Genomic DNA, 21,035 nt, shown 5'->3' with positions numbered 1-21,035 from the left:
TTGAGAGTTGCGGTAGGCAGGATTTGGGAGTTCAAGGTCATATCGGGCTAAACAGTGAGATTTTTGTCTCATAAAACAAACATGATTTGAAAGACCAAAATATATTCTTCCTTACTCCTTCCAGACAGATTCTGGGGACTCTTCCCTTCCTGGATTTTCAGTTTGTCCCTAGGCTGTTCTGAGTGTGACCTCAGGCGTGCAGCACACATGAGCTCATCTGTGTTGAGTGTTACTGTGAAAGCTGCTAGCTCTGCAATGGCCTGCACTGACACCTCTTCCCACCTCAGCCTGTAGCCTGGGATGAGGGTTGAGGGGGGCTGGGCTCTCCACCCCCAGGACCCAGCGAGTCTCAGTGCTAAAGTTTTCCCAGTTCTGTTCAGTTTGGGTATGCCACATTGTAGTCCGTCTTTCTCTCCACTCTCTTGTGTGTTTGTGTATGGATGCTCAGTCCTAGGGTCTCCCATGGGGGAAGAGAGAACGGACTCCCACAAGTTGTTCTCTCACTTGTATGTGTGCACAAGAGCTACATGCACGCACATGCATAAAGTCAATAATGGCAAAAATGTGAATGGGGCAGAAGCGTGAGGGGGTGAGGGCTGATTGGGAATAAGTCACCCACGGGAAGACAGCGACTGCGAGGCGTTCAGGGCCTTTACAGCATGTCTTTAATGGATTCCCTTAGGGAACAGCAATGGCTGGGGAAGGAACACCCGATCCTCTCACACGGAAGCAATCACCTCGTTAGCTCCACGTGGGAGTTGTCATGAACTAGCACAAACAGTGTGTACGGGTTCTGTTTCACCCTCCTCAGAAAAACTTCAAACTTGCTTTGAATCTCATTGTCCAGGCGAACAACATATTTCTCTGCTCTCTGATGAGCTATCCCATTTTCCTCCAGACCCAGGTCTACAAGGACACCTGCCAAGAAGAGAAAAATTTCTCTTTTTACACAGTGTTATGTACAACACACACACACACACACACACACACACACACACACACACACACACACGGCACTAACCACACAGACATTTAGGGAGAAACCCTTTCTTCTTTTTCATATTCTGCCTAGTTTTGAGGAGGAAATGCCAGATTTCCCTTTCTTTGAACATCACATTCCACGTCTTATTTTCCTGCTATAAAGAACAAGAAACACATTTCTGCTGCTTTTGTGCTTTGAGACAGGGTTTCAAGAGCCTACACCCAGGATTAGACAGTAAGGAATTGAGGCTTCACCACCACGTAAGTTTACAGAACAGACCCAAGGAATGTTCTGACTCCTGGAGTAAAAGCTGCTGGATGTTTCAGACTTGGTTCACTTAGCTCCTCTTTGTAGGTAAATGTTAATGCTGATCACTGCCAAGGGCCACTAGGAAAACAACCATGCGTATAACATACAAACCTGATTTCAAAACTAGGCTTTGGTTTTCAGATTTTGAATAAATTAATATAACAACATATAAACCTTATTAATATAACATATAAATCCAAATTTAGCATAGAATAGGAAAATACAAAGTTAGGGCTTTACGTATGCCAGGCAAGCATTCTTCCACTGAGTCACGGTGCCAGCCTCTACTGGAAACATCTTTTGTTGGGATACACATATACAGAGCATAGGAAACCCTCAATGAATGTTAGAGGTATTTTCCAATCAATAAAACAAATTGAATTACCCATGATAACTATATTCTCAAAACATTAGAAACTGTGTGACTTTAGTGTGGTCTCAGTAGCTCTGTCTGTAACTAAGTCTGATGTACAGACATCTGACATAGCTCTAGGCACATGAAGCTGCTATGCACACCTAACCCTCCTTTGAAATGAAGAGACTTTCATGAATTATACTGATTTAATTTTATCCTTTTAACCAAATGACACCAGCATAGTTAACAAGCACATGCAATTAGCATCCACAAACTGTAATAATAGCCTTAAGTGAATTAAGAGGAAAAAGTGGACAAATGTTTTATTGTATGAAAAGTTCATCATACTAGAAAAAGAAACCATAAAACTGATTTCAATCCCAGTTTTTTTTTGGGGGGGGGACAGTTTCCTTATGTAAACCTGGCTGGCCTGGGATGCACAGAGGTCTGTCTGTATCTGCTTTCTCAGTGCTAAGATCAAGAGCACATGTCCTAAAATATATTTTTAACTTCACTTTTATCTGTATGTATGTGTGTACCTGCATGTGGATAGATACATGTGAGTGCAGTGCCTATAGAGGCCAGAAGAGGGCACTGGCTCCCTTGGACCTGGAGTCACAGACATTTTTGAGTCTTCAGCAAGAGCACCCAGTTCTCTTAACCACTGAACCATCCCTCTAGCTCCCTAAAGTAGTTTTCACAAGGAGCTTCAGAGATTGTTTTCAGTTTCCACCTGAAAATGGTCAGATTTTGCTATGAATGTTTCCACAGGCCACCAAGCAACAGGCAGGCACTGTGAAGTCTTTGGAAAATAGCCAACCTGGATACTCACTCAGCGTTCAGCAACTACTCATTAGCCATTGGTTCCATGCCAGGTTTGAACATACAGAAAGGAGAGAGACAAAGACCTTAATGTCATGGAGGACACAGGGTCATACTGGGAAGGTACTTTGGGGGTACAGGATGCCCCCAAAACAGAGGGGATCTACAAGACCCTCTTGTTCTCGTCTGTAAAGGGAGGAAGTGTCAAGCCATCTAAAAATGAGTCCGTAGCTAAGAATCAGTGGCAGCTGCTGCATTCCAGTAGAAAAGAGCACACGTTCCATGCCAGGCCATAAAGGGATGCAAATCAAAGCCACAACAGAACGGCATCATACAAAAACAAACAAAACAAACAAAAACAAAAACAAAAAAACAAAACAACAACAACAAAACCCCCAAAAACCTCCAAAACTTAAGTAGGTAAAGAAAAACTCCAGGTCAGGGAACCCTGAACTAAACCAAACTAAAAGATAGTTATGTGACTACAGGTGTGTGGATGGAGAGTAGGTGGGAGGAGTGGAGAGCTGGAAGGATGTGCACCCTCGGAACACATCACTGTGCCCAGTGTTTGCTTTTAGAACAGCAAACATCCAGAACCAACTCCCAGTGGAGTCAAAACGGTAACACATGAACCCTAATGGTTAGTCACACGGAAGGCGAAACGCAACAGTGAAGACAGAAAAGGACGCTGAGTGAAATGAGTTTGGCTGGAAAGTGTAAGTTTGAAGACAAAAGAAACACACACTCAAACTTTAGTCAGCAAAGCAGTTTCTCACAGGGGTATGGGCTAGTGGTTACATAGTCAATTAAACTGACTAACGAGATGGGGTTCCTTCTTGTGAGAGAAAGAACGTTCAGATGGAATTTTGGGGTTGTTTTGGAATGGGACGTCTCAATATGAACTTACTGTTTAAATGTATACCGTGAAGTGAAGAGGTAGGTGTATATTTATCTATTAGCAGGTTACTGTGTGATTCAAATGCTGACTTCTGTGCCCCCATATCTGGTGGCAGTCCTTGTTCTGAGACTCTCTTGCATCACTGTTGTGTAAACACTGCTCCCCAATTGTCCCCTGATATGCTTTATAATACGGCAGTTTACAGCTAATCCCTGAGCAGGGGAAGGGCTGGACTTCCTGAATGCCAGGGGAGGAGGAGTGAGGGGAGGAGGTGGGGGATTCAGCCACCAGCACAGGTCCAGGAGACGTTGGGGGAGGAGCAAGAGCAGAGAATGTCATAAGCATTTCCGAGACTTATGCTGGGAGGAAGCCAGACTAGCCTAGAGGGCTAAGAATACACTTAAAACTGCTCAGGAGTGTGCTTTAAAGCTTGATAAACAACTAACATAATAGAGCCTCAATTTTTTTTTATTTTTTATTTTATTTTTATTTTTTGTGAGAGTGGGTTAAGAGAGAAACAAACAATTTTACAAAAATAATTTTAGCATGTATGGGTTAACATACACACTTATACTTCCTAGATATCTGTCACATGTGCCTAAAATGACACCACAGTAGCGATGAGTATACCAACACCCAGATTTGGGCTTTTAGACACCGTTTTCAATAAAAGAATTAAAGCTTTTTAGGGAAAAAAGTAAATTTTTAGGACAAAGACAAGGAAATAAAACAAACAAACAACAATCTTGGGGAGCTAGTGAAACAGCAAGCCTGACATGCTGAGTTGGTCCTGGGACCCACAAAAAGCTAGCTGCGGTGGCTTGCTTATAACCCCAGCACTCCTCAGGTGAGATGGGAGGCAGAGTACAGAGAACTGAGCCAGCTAACCTGGAGCACACGTGGCAGAGACATCAAAGAAACACTCTCATGGGGCTAGGGAGATGGCTCAGTGGCTAAGAGCACGTATTGCAGAAGACCCACATGGTGGCTCACTAGTACCCATAAATCCAGGTCCAGGGGATTCCATGCCTTCTTCTGACCTCCATGGACACTGGCCAGATAGGTGGTACAAATACATGTAGACAAAGTACATAAAATAAAATAATGAAATCTTAAAAAAAAAAAAAAAAATTTAAAAAGAGAAAGAGGCGCTGTCACAGTAAGGTGGAAGGAAAGAACCAACTCCAAAAAGACTCCCCCCACCCTGCAAGAGATTCTAATACCAATGCCGGAAATTCTGAGAAACAGCAGAAAATAACACTGATAGAGACAATCCAGAGGATAAGTAAATGTCCATGAACCATACTGGTAAAAAGAAGGAAGGAGGGAGGGAGGGAGAGACAGAGAGAGGAAGGGAGGCAACATGCTTTTCCTCACAGAATTCAGTTAACAGACTCCTAGTAAACACCAGTGAATGTTTAGAAACGACAGAATCACTGTTTTGGAAGTACCAAAATACTGCAGGGATCCACAAATGGATGTCAAAATTAATGGATGAAGCCAGGCGTGGTGGCGCCCGCCTTTAATCCCAGCACCTAGGAGGCAGAGGCAGGAGGATCACTGTGAGTATGAGGCCAGCCTGGTCTACAAAGTGAGTCGAGGATAGCCAAGGTTACACAGGGAAACCCTGTCTTGAAAACCAAAGGAAAAAACTAATAGATGAAATCTTGAGGATGAAGATGTACCTGAACACAGTCACCTTGACAACCATTCATGATGGCTTCTTTCACGTTTCATGGAGTGCCCATGCTCACCCACGTGTGAGCATCATCACTCTTATTTCCTTTTGTTGCTCAGCAACCATCCCTCAAACAGACGTAACAGTTTGGGTTGTTTCCACCTTTTGGCCTCTGTGAACCATTTTGTCAGAACCATTTGTTGACAGGCTTTTGTGTGGATATACGTTTTCACGTTTCTGTAGTTTCACACATTGGAGCAGACTTGCTAGGTCATACAGTAACTCTGCATTTAGCCATCTGAGCACATGCCAGCCACGTCCTGAGGTGGCTACATATACCATTTACGCCCAGCGAGGTGACTGAGCTTCCACCTCTCCATGTGCATGATAGCTATAACTGGCTGTCAGTGCTGATCCTTAGCCTTCGCTGCTATTATAACAGGGTTTACAGTACTGTTTGTAACATACGTTTTTCATTTTACCAAAATAAATGGTGTTGAACATCTTTTTATGTGTTCATCACACACACACACACACACATACACACACACACACCACACACACATGCACACACACACATGCACACACACACGCACACACACACATACACACACACACACCACATACACCACACACACATGCACACACACACATGCACACACACACATGCACACGCACACACATGCACACATGCGCACACACACAGCACACACACATGCACACGCACACACACACACCACATGCACACCACACACATCTTTTTTGGAAATAACTATTCAGATACTTCACCTATATTTTAATTGTTATGTCTCTTTATTATTGAATTGTAATAGATCTCCAAATAGAGTAGATATAGTCTCCTATCAAATAAATATTTTCTTCGGCAGTGGTCTTATATAGTAGGCGGCTGGCCTCCCATCCCCAAGTGGTGAGATTACAGGTATGTGCCAACATGCCTGGCAATAGATATATGCCATTTAAGTAGTTTCTCCTATCTTCTGAGTTATTTCTTCTCTTTCTTCCTGGTGTCTTTTGAAATAGCAGTTTCAGCTTTGATGGTGGCCAGTGTATCTATTTTTAAAAGCCTAGCTTTTGCTGTTCTAGATAAGTAAACATCAGTTAAGATGGTCATGGTGAGGCAGAGGCAGGCAGATCTCTGTGAGTGTGAGGCCAGCCTGGTCTACACAGTGAGTTCTAGGACAGCCAGGGATACACAGAGAAACCCTGTCTCATGAAAAAAAGAAAAGAAAAGAAAAAAAGAAAAGAAAGAAAGAAGTCATCAAAGAATGAGCTGTAGGTTTGCTCAAAACGGCCTCAAACGTGATTCTCCTGCCTCTGCCTCTTGGGGGATGGGATCATGGAATTACAGGCGTGCACCATCATTCCAAGACCCACTTCTTGCACATGGACCTCTAAGTGTCCCAGCAAATGGGTTTAAATGACGGTTCTTCCTCCATTACATTGCTTGGCACTCCGCTAACGGTTCAACTGAACAAACACGAGAAGGTTTTCTTTTTCTGGACTCTTAGCTCTGTCTCATTGACCTGTGTATCTGCCCTTGTTAAAGCAGTAACACACTGTCTGGATTGATGTAGCTTATGCAGGTGTTAACTGGAAATCGTATATTGTTCTCAGTGTTCTAGGTACTTTGAATTTCTTTATGAATTTTAGGGTTAGTATTGGGATTTTTGCAAAGAACACAATAGAATTTTGGTAAGAAATAAATGTACTGACTCTGTTGACCATTTTGGAAATACAATCATCATAAAACATTAAAAAGCCCATTGGCCTATGAAAATGAGGGTTTTCTACTTATTTATTTTTAGGTTTTCTTTCTTTCTTTCTTTTTTTTTAAAATGATATATCTGCCATGGTTTATGAACATGGTTTATGTTTTGAAGAAAAAAAAAAAAAACTCCTAAACTGCATCTAATGGGTCCTTTGCTTTGTTTTAAATGCCACAGAATTAAAAATCAAGTGCAATGAAGGTGAGTCTGTCCTCAGGTGGACTCAGCCACTATTGCTGTCTGCTTTGGCTGCTTCTTTTCTTTATCATTTTGATTATATTATTATGGCTAAACAATCTAAAACTATACACAGATTCCAGTATTTTATCTCTAATTCTCTATAGTCCATACTTGTAGTTCATTTATTTATCATCTATTTACTCATTTATTATAATACTATAAATAAAGACCTTGTATAAATAAAATAATTAAGAAGGGCTAAGGAGGGCTGGAGAGATGGCTCAGAGGTTAAGAGCACTGACTGTTCTTCCAAAGGTCTTGAGTTAAACTCCCAGCAACCACATGGTGGCTCACAACCATCTACAGTGAGATCTGCTGCCCTCTTCTGGCGGGCAGGCACATATTCGGGCAGAATACTGTATAAACCAACCAACCAACCAACAAACAAATCTTTTTTAAAAAAGAGTTAAGGAGATTAGATGTTGGTAACAGAACACAAACTTCATTTAGAAAAAAGGACTAAGTTCAGGTGGCTGGTGGGGTGGCTCAGTGGGTAAAGGTGCCAAGTCTGACTTGCTAAATTTGATCCCCAGGGTCTGCATTGTGGAAGAAAAAACCCACTCCTTCAAGATGTCCTCTGTCCTCCACATGTGTGGAATGGCATAAATGTAATTTAAATACTTTTTAAAAGAAGCAATGAGTTTAAGAAATTATTGTACAATATGGGGTTATAATTAGTGACAACATATTTTATACTTTATGACTGATAAATGCAGTATCTAAGTGTTCTTACTACAAAAGAAATCAAGTGAGATAATGGACTGGGTAGTTAATAGGTCTAGCCATTTCATAATGTACTAAAACATGGTGTGCACCAGAAAATGTGACTGTTTTCTAGAAAAAAAAATATTAGTAAAGGTTAAGCACTGATTGCACAGCCTCCTGCTTTTCTTTCTTTTTTCCTTTTTGATTTTCTATGGCATTTGTGATATTGCTATTTTATTTAATTCAGGGCAGTTGTTTTAGAGAATGCCACAGCAGGTGGGTGTTATTGTAATTCAAGTTAAACATTGTATCTCATAGGCAACCTCCTGGACCTAATATCAATATGGTGAGTTCATGGAGGAGCCAAGTGCTCGGTTACAGGCTGGGACAGCATCTCCTGCCCTCAGAGCACCTGCCTGCAGAGCACTCCGTTAGACCGATTGCTCTTGTTCAGATGAGCTCCTCCCGCTTCTTGGTTTTTTAAAAAAAGATTTATTTTCTTACTATGTATAAAGTGTTCTGCCTGCATGTACATCTATAGGCCAGGAGAGGGCACCAGACCTCACTGTAAATGCTTGTGAGGCACCATGTGGTTGCTGGCTATTGAACTCAGTACCTCTGGAAGAGCAAGCTCACTTTCCTTTTTTTTTTTTTTTTTTTTTTTTAAATGATTTGGTTTTGAGTTTTTTTGTTGTTGTTGTTTGTTTGTTTGTCTTTGTTTTTGAAGTCAGAGTTTTTCTGTGTAGCCCTGGCTATCCTGGAACTTGCACGGTACACTAGGCTGGGCTTGAACTCAGAGAGCCGCCTGTCTCTGTCTGTCTTTGCCTCCCAAGTGCATGTGTGACTATGCCTAGCTTTAAGATTTTTTTAAAAATTTCTTCATTTGTTTTTTGTGTTTTTGAGACAGGATTTCTCTGTGTTAGCTTGGCTGTCCTGCACTCCCTTTGTAGACCAAGCTGGCCTTGAACTCACAGAGATTTGCCTGCCTCTGCCTCCAGAGTGCTGGGATTAAAGGTCTGATATCCAAAATATATAAAGAACTCAAGAAATTAAACACCACCAAACCAAATAATCCAATTGAGAAATGGGGCTTAGAATTAAACAGAGAATTCTCAACAGAGGAATACTGAATGACTGAGAAACACTTAAAGAAATGCTCAACGTCTTTAGTCATCAGAGAAATACAAATCAAAACAACTCTGAGATCCCATCTTACACCCATCAGAATGGCTAAGATCAAAAATTCAAGCGACACCACATGCTGGTGAGGATGTGGAGAAAGAGGAACACTCCTTCATTGCTGGTGGGAATGCAAACTAGTACAGCCACTTTGGAAATTTATCTGGCGCTATCTCAGAAAACTGGGAATAGGGCTACCTCAAGACCAGATATTCCACTTCTTGGAATATATCCAGAAGATTCTCCAGCACATAATAAGGACATATGCTCAACCATGTTCATAGCAGCCTTATTCATAATAGCCAGAATGTGGAAACAGCCTAAGTGTCCCTCAGTAGAAGAATGGATAAAGAAACTGTGGTACATTTACACTATGGAATACTACTTAGCTATTAAAAACAAAGAATTCCCAAAATTTGTGGACAAATGGGTTGAACTAGAAATGATCATAATGAGTGAGTTAACCCAGAAGCAGAAAGACTCAAATGGTATATACTCACTTATAACTGGACACTAGCCCAAGGGGCATGTCCCACGAAATCCTTCACTTACCAGGAAAGTGGGATAGAGGTGAGGACATCCTATTGGGACTCTGGGTGATAGAAGTATGGGAGAATGGGGAAATAGAAGGATCCAGAGGGTCCTAGAAACCTACAAGAACACTATGATGGGTAGATCTCGGCCCAGGGCTCCTGCTCAAACTATGGCACCAACAAAGGACAATACGCGCAGTAAGCATCAAACCCCTACCCAGATCTACGCAATGGACAGGACATTCTCCACAGTTGAGTGGAGAGGGGGGACTGACTTTCACACGAACTCTGGTGCCTCATATTTGACCATGTCCCCTGGATGAGGAGGCCTGGTGGCACTCAGAGGAAGGATAGCAGGCTACCAAGAAGAGACTTGATACCCTATGAACATATACAGGGGGAGGAGGTCCCCCTCAGTCACAATCATAGGGGAGGGGAATAGGGTGAAAGTGGGAGGGAGGGAGGAATGGGAGGATACAAGGGATGGGATAACAATTTAGATGTAATATAAATGAATTAATAAAAATGCTAAAATATAATTAATAAATTTAAAAAAGAATGTTGTTTGTAAAAGCTTTTCCTGGCCTGGAAATATATGCACACTGCACACCATCAGCAAGCGCAGGTTTAGGCAGGAAGGAGGCACAACACTAGGCAGTAATTAGGTGCAAAAACTTTGTTTATATGGTGCTTATCTTTGACTATGAGATTACAAATGTTTAATTTTGTGGGAATTGAATCCAGAGCCTCAAACGTGCTAACCATGTACCCTACTACTGAACTATGACCTTTGTTCACAAATGTTTATATTTTCTACTTTCAGAATAATATCATGGGGTGAAAAAGATGTCTCATAGGGTAAAACTGCTTGCTGTCCTGAGTCTGATGCCTGGATCCCACAGTGCAATGAGAAAACTGACTCCAAAAGTTGTCTTTGACTTCTGCATCTGCTCTTTGCCACACTCCAACACACACACACACACACACACACACACACACACACACACACACCTCACAATCATTTTTATATAATTAAAAGGAATGTTAAGTATATAAAAGTGATTGTTACTACAATAATTTTATCTGCTTAGTAATTTTATCTGAATTTATACAGACTTTCATGGAAGCTTGACAGATACTGTCTATAGCTGTTGAATCCATAAGCTACATTCTTAGAACTTGGAATTCATTAAACTTTCTGTTTTCAAATATAATAAAAACAAAATTCTTTAAGTAAATTTTGTGTGTCAAAGCTAGGAGTGAATAATATAAAAATTGTAATTTGCCACTGGGTAGTGATGGCACAGGCCTTTAACCCCAGCACTGGGGAGGCAGAGATAGGCAGATCTCTGAGTTCAAGGCCAGCTTGGTTTACAAAGCGGGTCAAGGCGAGCCAAGGCTACACAGAGAAACCTTGTCTTGAAAAACAAATAAACAGAAAGTAATTTGCCTTGTTTTTCAAATGTGCTTATAACTCTGATTTCCCCTCTCCAGATTATAAACCTATATAATTGGTCAGATTCTACCATCTTTCTGAAGAATGGCAACCTTAAAATATGTGAGAAAAACAAACAAACAAACAAACCCAAAAAATCCCAAACCCCTCTGAGCCCAGAGAGAGGGAAGGGAAGGCCCTGCACAGAGAGAGGAAAAGTGCAAGTCATTCCGAGGTTACTCCAGGAAAAGCCCTGCAGCTGGTGCTCCCTCGGAACAGGCGCTGTGACGTGTTTGCTGAAGCGTGACTTGGGATATCAGATCACAAGCTGAGGGAGGCTGCAATTGCCAGATGGTCTAAGTGAACCGACTAGAAGAGAAGGCGCTCCATGTGTGGGAGAGAAAATCCGTGAGAAATAATAGGTCAGGTCACCTGGTGCTATGGAAACCCACCCATTGCCTACCGCAGAGCGGAGGAAAGAAGACAGCACGGGCAGAGCAGAGGGAGCCTCTGGGAAAGCTGGCAGGCAAGGTCACTGCGGACTGTGCCACTCAGAGATTTAAAGGCTGAAAAGCAGATTACTCTGAGGCCCCTCCACTTCCCATGTGTCAGTCATAGCCAGTCAGACAGGTGAAACCTACTGTTAGCGCATGTGGACCCTGGCACTTTGAGGGAAGATTTCATGATCAGCCGTGATGCTCAGCGTCGCCCTCTGACCAGCAGCACCCGGGAGCCTGGATGAAATACAGTCTGGGGCTCCCTGGACTGCGGGGGGCAATTTGCATTTTACAAGGTTCCCTGCAAGTCTGATAAAGTTTGACAGACAATGTCTCTAGGTGTGGAATCCATAAACTACATTTTTTTAGAACTTTGAATTCACTAGGTTTTCTGTTTTCAAAGATAATTTTTTTATTATGGCAAAAGATTCATCCTCCTAAAAGTCTGTCTTTTCCTCCACATAAGATAGTCAGAAGGAATTTGGCACTTACATTTCTCTTTTAAACCTGGTTTATGCCAGTTGGTGGTGGCGCATGCATTTAATTCCAGCACTTGGGAGGCAGAGGCAGGCGGATCTCTGAGTTAGCGGGTAGCCTGGTCTACAAAGTTAGTGCCAGGACATCTATGGTTACACAAAGAAACCTTTATCAAACAACAACAACAACAAAAACCAACCAAACAACCAACTAGATAATAAAACCACTAAAAACCTGGTTTGCATAAAAGCCAGCATTTTCTTAGCTGTGCCAACTTTTTAAATTCTATATAGGTTTTATAATTCTAGGCAAATTCTATTTTCATGAAAAGATGTATTTACCACAGACTTGTAAAATCTTTGCTTTCCTCTACTTCGATCTTCTAGAGGGAAATAATATTTATACTTGACCTCTATGTCCTTGAAATAATTTTAACTTGGCTTTTTGTTCTTGATGTGAAGAGAAGTGGTGTCTGCATTGAAAGTATGCTGGCAACCTGCTAAATGTCTGAGAACTCACTCTGAGAAACGACCTGCCCGAACACAAGAAGAATTCAAGTGGCATTGACCCAGCATCCTGGACAGGCTGGCTTCCCTAAACAGTGCACGGCCAGATTGCAGTCCCACGCATGACGTGACAGGCTTACAGCATCTGGCAAACACACAATTGGGCGTGGCCTCCAAGGGCGCGAGGTCTGGGAGAAAGCTTAGAGGTAAATTATATACTCATTCAAGGGTTTTTACGATTTTTATTACTGAAGAATGTTTCAAATGCCACCTAAGCATTTGGATTAGGTGAGAGGAAGGAGTAGAGGGGCTCCTTGGGCTGGGACAAAATAGAAGCTCATGAAAAGTTCGCTCTCACCTGATTGTCGAACCCGCTGCAGAGTTTGCTGCACCAGAACCTCTGACCTTGGGACGATGATGATGAAGTCCACTTTGCTAAAGTGGCCGAGGTCCAGGCTCTGGCTGCCACTGTCTGCGATCGCACACACCTGGGATAAGAGTCTTCTGGCAACTGTGAGCTGTGGTTGATAAATTTGGAAGGTTTCGTTATCTACATCTAAAATTAAAAAAAGTTATAAGAGCAATATTAATTTAGTTCTTTGGCAAGCACTATGAATCCATATGGAGACGTAAAACAGAAAGAAAAACAATGTCTCATGGCCAAGAATTCCCAACTGCTGTTCTCTCTCTGAGCGTTAGGGATTTGCCTATTCCCGCTGGAACCTGACTGCAAAGACACGTTTAAGAATTGGACACGACACTCTTACAATCAAATTATTTAAAAACTGATGTCTTATCTTAAACCCTTTCCCTAAGAGTGGAGACAGACCACACTGTCACAGCCGGACCAGGACTCAGCTGCAAAAATGGGGTATTCAATTTTTTTAGGACTCTCAGCGCTGCCCAGTGCTTGAGCCCAGGCCCAGGCAATACTGTAGCTATAATTGCCACAAGATTCCTTCAAGCTTTTTTTTTAATGATAAAAAAGTAAACACTTCTTCTTTATCAACAAATCACTTCCAACATGGCCTAAAGTCCCCTCTTGGTGGCTCGATAACATAGATCCGAGACACACCCTTCACTTTTCTTCCTATTTGGCGTGGGCCTTTGGCAGAACTTGTGACCTGGAGGGCCTAGGACGTGTAGTCATTACCAGAGCTGACGCCAGGACTATCCAAAGAGGCCTTGTGACACAGCCAGCTGGCCCCTCAATAGGCAATGCACTGCAAAACACTGTCAGTAACTATTCCAAGCTCTCACCGAGCCATCAACCGCTGTGCATCCCCCTCCCCACAGACAACAAAAGATCCAAGTGCAGTGAGAAAATGCCCGGGCAGGCAGCTGCCAACGCCTTCTAGAAAGGGTTGCTTCTTGTCAGGGACACATGTTGGCAGTTTGACTCAATGCAACCACAGGACCTAATTAGCCAGTGGTACTGGAAGTTGTCTTAACTCAGCTGAGGTGTGGTCAAAGCAGCCCGTACTCAGGATGCCCTAGCTATGCTGGACACAGAGTGTAAGTGGAGCTGACAGAGGTCTCCTTGCCGGCAGAAAGGACTGACGGAGTGTGATACCGTGAGCATGGACAGCAGAGCTCAGTGGTGAGGCATACCAGTAGATGTGTAAGGTTCTTGGTTTGGTCCACAGCATCAGAATGAAAAAGTTAATACTAGTGCAAAATAACTATTATGTTTTTAAAATTATGCATATGAGTGTTTTTGTTTGTACACACATACACATAAGTTTAAATAAACTAGCAATGAAACAATCTGTCTTCTAGCGTATGGGTTATTGGAGCCTCAGTTCACAGGCTGTCTGGCTGGGGGGAAAACATAGGTGTGTGTATATGTGTGTGTGTGTGTGTGTGTGTGTGTGTGTGTGTGTGTGTACATAAAACTTAACTTAGCAAACTCTGAAGTTTGATGAAATATAAAACATTTATCCTAGCAGTATTTCTTTCTTTTTCTTTTTGGTTTTTCAAGACAGGGTTTCTCTGTGTATCCTTGGCTGCCCTGGAACTCTCTTTGTAGACCAGGCTGACTTCAACTCACAGCAATCTGCCTGCTTCTGCCTCCTCAGTGCTGGGATTAGAGGTGTGCGCCACCACACCTAGCTAGCAGTATTTCTTTGTAAATTTTTTAATTATAATTTTTAGTGTTTGTGTATGTGTGAGTGTGTGTGTCTGTGGGCTACAGCATGAATGTGGACATCACAGGACAGCTTATATGAGTTGGTTTTCTCCTTCTACCATTGGAATCTGGGATTTGAACTCAGGTCAGCAGGTTTTGTTGGTAGTTGCTTTTACCCACGCCATCTTACTGATTTTAAGCAAACATTTCTTTTAATCTAATTAAATTAAATTATTTATTTTGGTTTTTTTGAGACACTGTCTCACTATGTAGTCCTGGCTGTCCTGGAACTCTTTATGCAAACCAGGCTGGCTTTGAACTTACTGAAATCTGCCTGCCTCAGCCTTCCAAGTGCTGGGATTAAAGATGTATACCACCATACCTGGCTGACATTTATTTTTAAATTAAAAAATATTATTTTTAAAAATCATGTATAATGCGTTGGTTTCATGTATGTGTCTGGTTCCCTCAGAGGCCCACAGAATGGAGTTGTAGATGGTTGTAAACTGCTGTGTGCAAGCTGAAGTGAAACCTCTGCATCTCAAAAGCAGCCAGTGCTCTAACCACTGCGCCCTTTCCTCCCAGTCTCTTTAAGCAACATTTCTTAAACAGGGAGCCAACGTTATACTTAGAGGTCTGTATGTATTCTGAGAATTGAGAAATACTTATTTAATTAATTTATTACAATTACATGTATATGCATGTGTGCTGTGTGTGAGTGCATGTGTGGAGGGACTTTTGTGTGAGTTCTAGGATCTAACTCAAGTCCTTGGCTTGGGCTCTAAGCAGCCTTTACCTTCTGAGCAAGTTCTATACTTATTCACAGTTCAGAACAGTTAATATGGACCCATTTTAGATTGTCCGAATGACTGCTATATCACCAAACATTGCCCAGAAGTCAAAACACTCTGTGGCCCATAGTCACATTGGTTTTTATAAGAAGGTGGCATGCAAGGCCTGCTGCTGCCTTTACTGCCTGAGCAATCCTCTGTATGTCGATTCCTTCTGAGGCAGGAGGAGGCCAAATGCGGCCATGAGCAGTTGATGGTTGTGGTGGTGTTTTTGCTGTTTGTTTTCTAGTCTGTCTTATCTTATCCCTGTAATAGTGAACTGTGGAAGACGTTTTTAATACCAAGAAACACAATCTACTGCTCTGCTTCTTCCTCTATGGCCTGCTGTCCTCACCACTGTGGCCCTGGACTTCCTGCAGGGCCGTGGTGTGCAGTTAACACTGTTTCGCCTGGAAGGCCTCACACTCCCCGAGGACCACAGTTTTTTCCAAGTCAGAGAGTATGGGAAGAGTGAGACACACTGTCCCACAAAGCCGGCAGTCTACATGCTTTGTGAAACTCTCTGAAGCCCTCAACAAGCACAACATTCTCTGGGTACAACTAAGGAAAAAAAAAAAATACTGAGGCTCCAGCCAGTGGTGGAGGCAAATGCCTTGTAGTCCTAGAATTTTGGAGGTGGAGGCTAGAGAGTCAGGAGTTCAAGGCTAGATTCAGCTACGTAAGGAGTTTGAGGCTAGCTTGGGCTAATAAAAATTCTGTCTCAATACCACACACAGCCACACCACACAACACACACACCACACACACACACCACACACACGCACCACGCATGCACACACACACACGCACATGCATGCACACACACGCACACATACACAACACACACACACACACCACACACACACACACACACACACACAGGCATCCATGCAAAATAAAATCAAACAGAGGATTCCTAGAATCGTTCCTGGCAAAAGAAGAACTTCCTGAGGCAAAAAGATACACAATTTAAGGCCAGCCTGTGCAACTGAACAAGACTGTCTCAGGGAAAAGACTTGCTGAGGAGAAAGGTGATACAGAAAAGCACTGCCAATCAGAACTCAACGAAAAGCCTGCCGTAGTCTATGCCTGAGGACTCCTCAAAATCCTGAGGTGTTTTCTTTTTTAAAAAAAGCTTCTACAATATCTGTCCCAGGGGCTGATTCCTTTCTTCAGCCGCAGGCCACATTACCCCAGGGTTTGTGTTGGGGTCATAGCAGCAGCCTCCTGAGGCGACACACATTCCGTAAGGTCACCATTGAAAGGGGTGACTACACTGTCTCCTCTTCTTTGTTGCATTTTTTCTAGCAGCTTGTCCAGGTCATCACCTATGTTAAAATAAAGTGGATTTAAGAAGGTAATAACGAGCAGCATGCTGGAGTGGTTCTTATCAGAATCTAAAGTTAGGCAGCTGGGCTGGGTTCTCATGAAGGTTTGTAAGTTGGCCGGGAATTAAGTCAGAATTCCCGCATGGCCATCTGTGTTGTGGTATCTCCACAGTAAGAACTGTTCTCCCGGTATCTGCTCTTGTGGGTACATGCCTAGCACCCGGCTCTCTTTTGGTTTGTGTCATATACAAAAGCAGGCCGAGTGTATGTACTCTATTTCTATTCTGACATATAAAAAAACTTAGATCCAGGGAAAGACAGAGAAAATAGCCCAAGGTTATGCAACAAAGTCACAGCTAAGCAGAGCTTTGTTAGTATCCCCGTGCCTTTCCCTGGACCCCTTTAATCCTAGTATCCCCATGCCTTTCCCCGGACCCCATGGCTTCCTGTGCTCTTAGTCACAGGAGTAAGGGCAGACCACTCCAAATGGAATGCCAGCCAGCTTCCTGACATCAGGCAGCCAGGGCTGGCAGGGTGGCCCAATCTCACCGCCACTCACCTGATGACGTGGTTCTGAAATGTGATGCCAGGAAACTGACCTTTCCTGTGATGAGCTCATAACTAATTTCTTTCAAAAACTCACTTGTGGTAAGCATGCTCTCTGCCAGAGCCCGGGACTGATGCTGACCTGAAGGACAGGATAACAGGCGATGAGTCACCACGGAAACTCATGCTTGCTGCAACATTAGTTATGGGAGACACAGAAACAACGGAAGTCTATAAAAACTACGGAGATTTGATTAAGGAGGTCATGGCACCTCAAAAGCTGTGGACTGTTACACGGATCTGAAACGCAGCAACATAACAACAAAACATTTGTACTGTGATGCCAGGTGACTAAGGGGAAGACACTGTATCTTACGTTTGTAACTGTAAAAATATACACATGTTTAAAGGTTAGAGAAGTTCACAGAAAATGTAGCCATGTATTTACATGGTTGTTACAAATACTTAACAACATAAACTTATGTAGAACTAGCTTTAGAATTTAAAATATTAATGATCAGAGCCAGGAAAAGCTTTCTAAAACCCTGACATAGAAACCTGACATAGAAGGGTGGGCAGGCAGTTTGGCCAGTGCACATGAGTGAGTCATGGTGGGATTTGATCTTTTTGGGAGGAAGTAGTGAGAGCCATTCAGTGAGGGGAAGAGAAATGAAAGTCTGAGTGCTGATGGCGAGGAGGGGCCACCTGGCTGAGCATACTGTGTCATTTCTCTACCTTCTGGAGCTTTCCTGGGTGTTGTAGAGTAGGGTTTTCAGTGTGGAGAGCTCCTGGCAAATGCAGCTGGCTGACACAGGTGCTGGTGGCACTAGCTTTATCGCATGACAGTGGTAACACTTACAAAACTTTTATGATTTACTGGCTTTAGTGTGTGTGTGTGTGTGTGTGTGTTTGTGTGTGTGTGTGTGTGTGTGTGTGTGTGTGTGTGTGTGTGTGTATGCCACAAATGCATGCAAGATCCTGAAAATCAGAATAGGGTGTTGTTGGATCCCCCGGACTGGAGTTACAGACAGTTGTGAGCTTGTGGCTGCTGGGTATTGAACCCAGGCCTTCTGCAAGAGCAGCCAGTGCTTTTAATTGCTGAGCCATCTTTCTAGCCCCAACACTTGCAAAACCTTTTAAGGACAGACATTCCATGAGATGAAGGTGTGTGTTTCAAAAGTAAGTTTTAAAAGAATAGACATTCTTCTCTAGGCTGGGTGTGGTGGCACCCCTTTAATCCCAGCATTTGGGAGGCAGAGACAGGCAGATTCCTGTGAGTTTGAAGGCAACCTGTTTTACAGAGTGAGTTCCAGGACAGCCAGGGCTACGCCGAGAAACCATGTTTCAAAAAAACTAAAACCGAATATCTCCAGAACTTCAGCCACACCAAGGGCTTTAACACCTGATCTGAGAAGCAAAGGAAAGTTAAAATTGGGAGGAGAAATCTAATGAACAGGCAATTAACCAGAGAATAATTATGCAGATGCTGGAAACGGGCAGTTGCTACTTACCAAATACAGATGACAGAATGAATGCAAGTGATAAGAAAACAAACAAAGCCCCAAACCCCACTCACCTAAAACCACCACACAGAATTCATTTCCTCGGATTTTCGATGCACAAATTGCCACAACATAATCAGGTAGCCTCTGATAGTGTTTCATTTCATTGAGAAGCCTCAGTGTCTCTGAAATGCCTTCTGCCAGAGAGTTTTGGGTAACGATCACATGAACCAGGTCTTGAGACACACTGGCAGCTAATCTAGCAAGCCAGGGGAGCTGTCCCGGGGACATAGGTAAGCAGGGAACACCCATCTGCAGGGCTCTCTCTCTCACAGTAAATTCTTGCATAGCTTTCAGCATGATTTGCTCAAATTCTTCCCTGAGAGGTATCTGGTCAGGACCTATATTAAAGAGAATTACAACTAGAATTTAGGCAATTAGAGAAGAGAGAAAACACCTAGCACCCTGCATCTGACAGTTCTTCTAAACCCACCACACTCCAGCTGGCAAGTGAACATTTCCATCTTGCAGTGGTCCCAAGCAACAGCCCGTACTAACCACCCACCATTGCAAAATTCTCTTTTCACTTTTCTCTGGCCTCAATTTTTTTCTCTTCTCTTCTCTTTCCTTCCTTCCTTCCCTCCCTCCCTCCCTCCCTCCTTCCTTCCTTTCTTTCTGAGATAGATTTTTCTCTGTGTAGGCCTGGATGTTCTGGAACTCACTCTGTAGACCAGGCTGGCCTCATACTCAGAGATCTGCCTGCCTCTGCTTCCCAAGTGCTGCAATTAAAGATGTGTGTCACTACCGCCAGCCTCTGGCCTCAACTTTAAAAACTCAGGCTCTGTTTCAAGGAGGATATGCAAAGATACAAGACTGATTCCATTTCATGCCCCAGGAGACAATTACTTTCAAACCTTGGCACTATGGATTCTGCTAATGACTAATAAAATGAGCCAGCACACTGGTGTATAATCAGTTGTAGGTTTTGTTCATTTCTCATTTCATGCATAGATTCATATATATATATATATATATAAAGACAGGGTTTCTCTGTGTAGCCTTGGCTGTCCTGGACTTGCTTTGGGATTACAGGTGTGTGCCACCATGCTCAGCCTTTAAAAATAATTCAATGTATTGTTTCCACCTAATTTTGACATTATCTATAGGAAAATTATTTTTCATTCCCAAGTAACATGTTACACAGCCCCCAGCTTTCTCCAGACAGAGAATGCTCTGTAACCTCCTTCTCCCTGTGTATTCTGGCTTGTTAAATCTGACATTTGGTCTTTCTCTCCAGCCATAGCTGAGTAAGCTTATACTGATGCCCTATGGCCCCTGGAATTAGAAATTAGAGGCATTTTGTTTCTTATTCTCTTTAGAAATGTAACCAGTCTTTAGGACAAAATCAGCAGGTGTCCAAGTGGCACAAATTGACTAAAATTTCTACCTTTAGTTTAAATTAAAACCTAGAGGATATATTGACTTTTTTCTGCCCTACCCCCAACCCCCCTGTGAATCCAAGGCTTGAAAGCAAGGGCTCCTGTTGGTAGGAGCACACTCCTTGCATCTGAGATTGCAGGCTGGGCTCTAGCACCCCAGGCTACAGTGCAGAGATAAGGGCTGGTCCTTTCTCTGGAGGGAGGAACCCAGATGGCAAGCTAAGTGCTCCTGGCCCTGCTCAGCTCTTCTGGAAAGTAAGCAAACAAATGGGTTAATTATCATTTTTAAAGACAAGTGGATTATGCCAAACAATATAAAAATAACATTCTAAAAATAAGTAATTTATATTGGAGAAGCCGCTTTTCTGGGGCTGGCACAGGGCCAGGGAAGAGTAAGGGAATGGAAACCTCACGGACAGAAGCTTGTGTTCTGTGCAGAACAAGAGAGCAGTAATGCTTACATTAAATTTGTCTCTGGAGCTAGGACACAGCCTGGCACTCGCTTGGCATGAGCGAGGCTCTGGGTTTGATCCCAGCCTAAAACACTGCTTTCTCACGTCCTTTCTGAGCCTAGCACTGGCAAGGTGGAAGTGAACGGTGCCATTTCTGGCTCTGCTTTTAGATTGGTTGGGAGTTATGCCACTCTGAACTTCAGTCAGCTTTAATTAGTTAGAATCATGAGGCTGGAGAGATGGCTCAGAGGTTAAGAGCACTGTCTGCTTTTCTAGAGGTCCTGAGTTCAATTCCCAGACAGCGTGGTGGCTCACACCCATCTATAATGCAATCTGGTGTCCCCTTCTGGCCTGCAGATGTACATGTAGGCAAAGCATTCATATACATTAAATAAATAAATTGTTAA

General features: G+C 43.0%; 1 protein-coding gene across 1 annotated transcript in view; it reads right to left on the bottom strand.

The window, feature by feature from the left end:
• Positions 1-21,035, bottom strand: part of LOC127204798 (GREB1-like protein) — a 294,756-nt gene that overhangs the window by 38,645 nt on the left and 235,076 nt on the right. The window contains 5 exon segments of the mRNA XM_051164015.1: positions 738-918; positions 12,762-12,959; positions 16,546-16,689; positions 17,249-17,377; positions 18,812-19,138. Coding sequence (XP_051019972.1) covers positions 738-918; positions 12,762-12,959; positions 16,546-16,689; positions 17,249-17,377; positions 18,812-19,138 — 979 coding nt within the window.

The sequence above is a fragment of the Acomys russatus genome, chromosome 20, assembly GCF_903995435.1.
Source record: "Acomys russatus chromosome 20, mAcoRus1.1, whole genome shotgun sequence".
Lineage (NCBI taxonomy): Eukaryota > Metazoa > Chordata > Mammalia > Rodentia > Muridae > Acomys > Acomys russatus.
The sequence above is the reverse complement of the archived record's forward strand: the minus strand, read 5'-3'. Positions and strand labels throughout refer to the sequence as shown.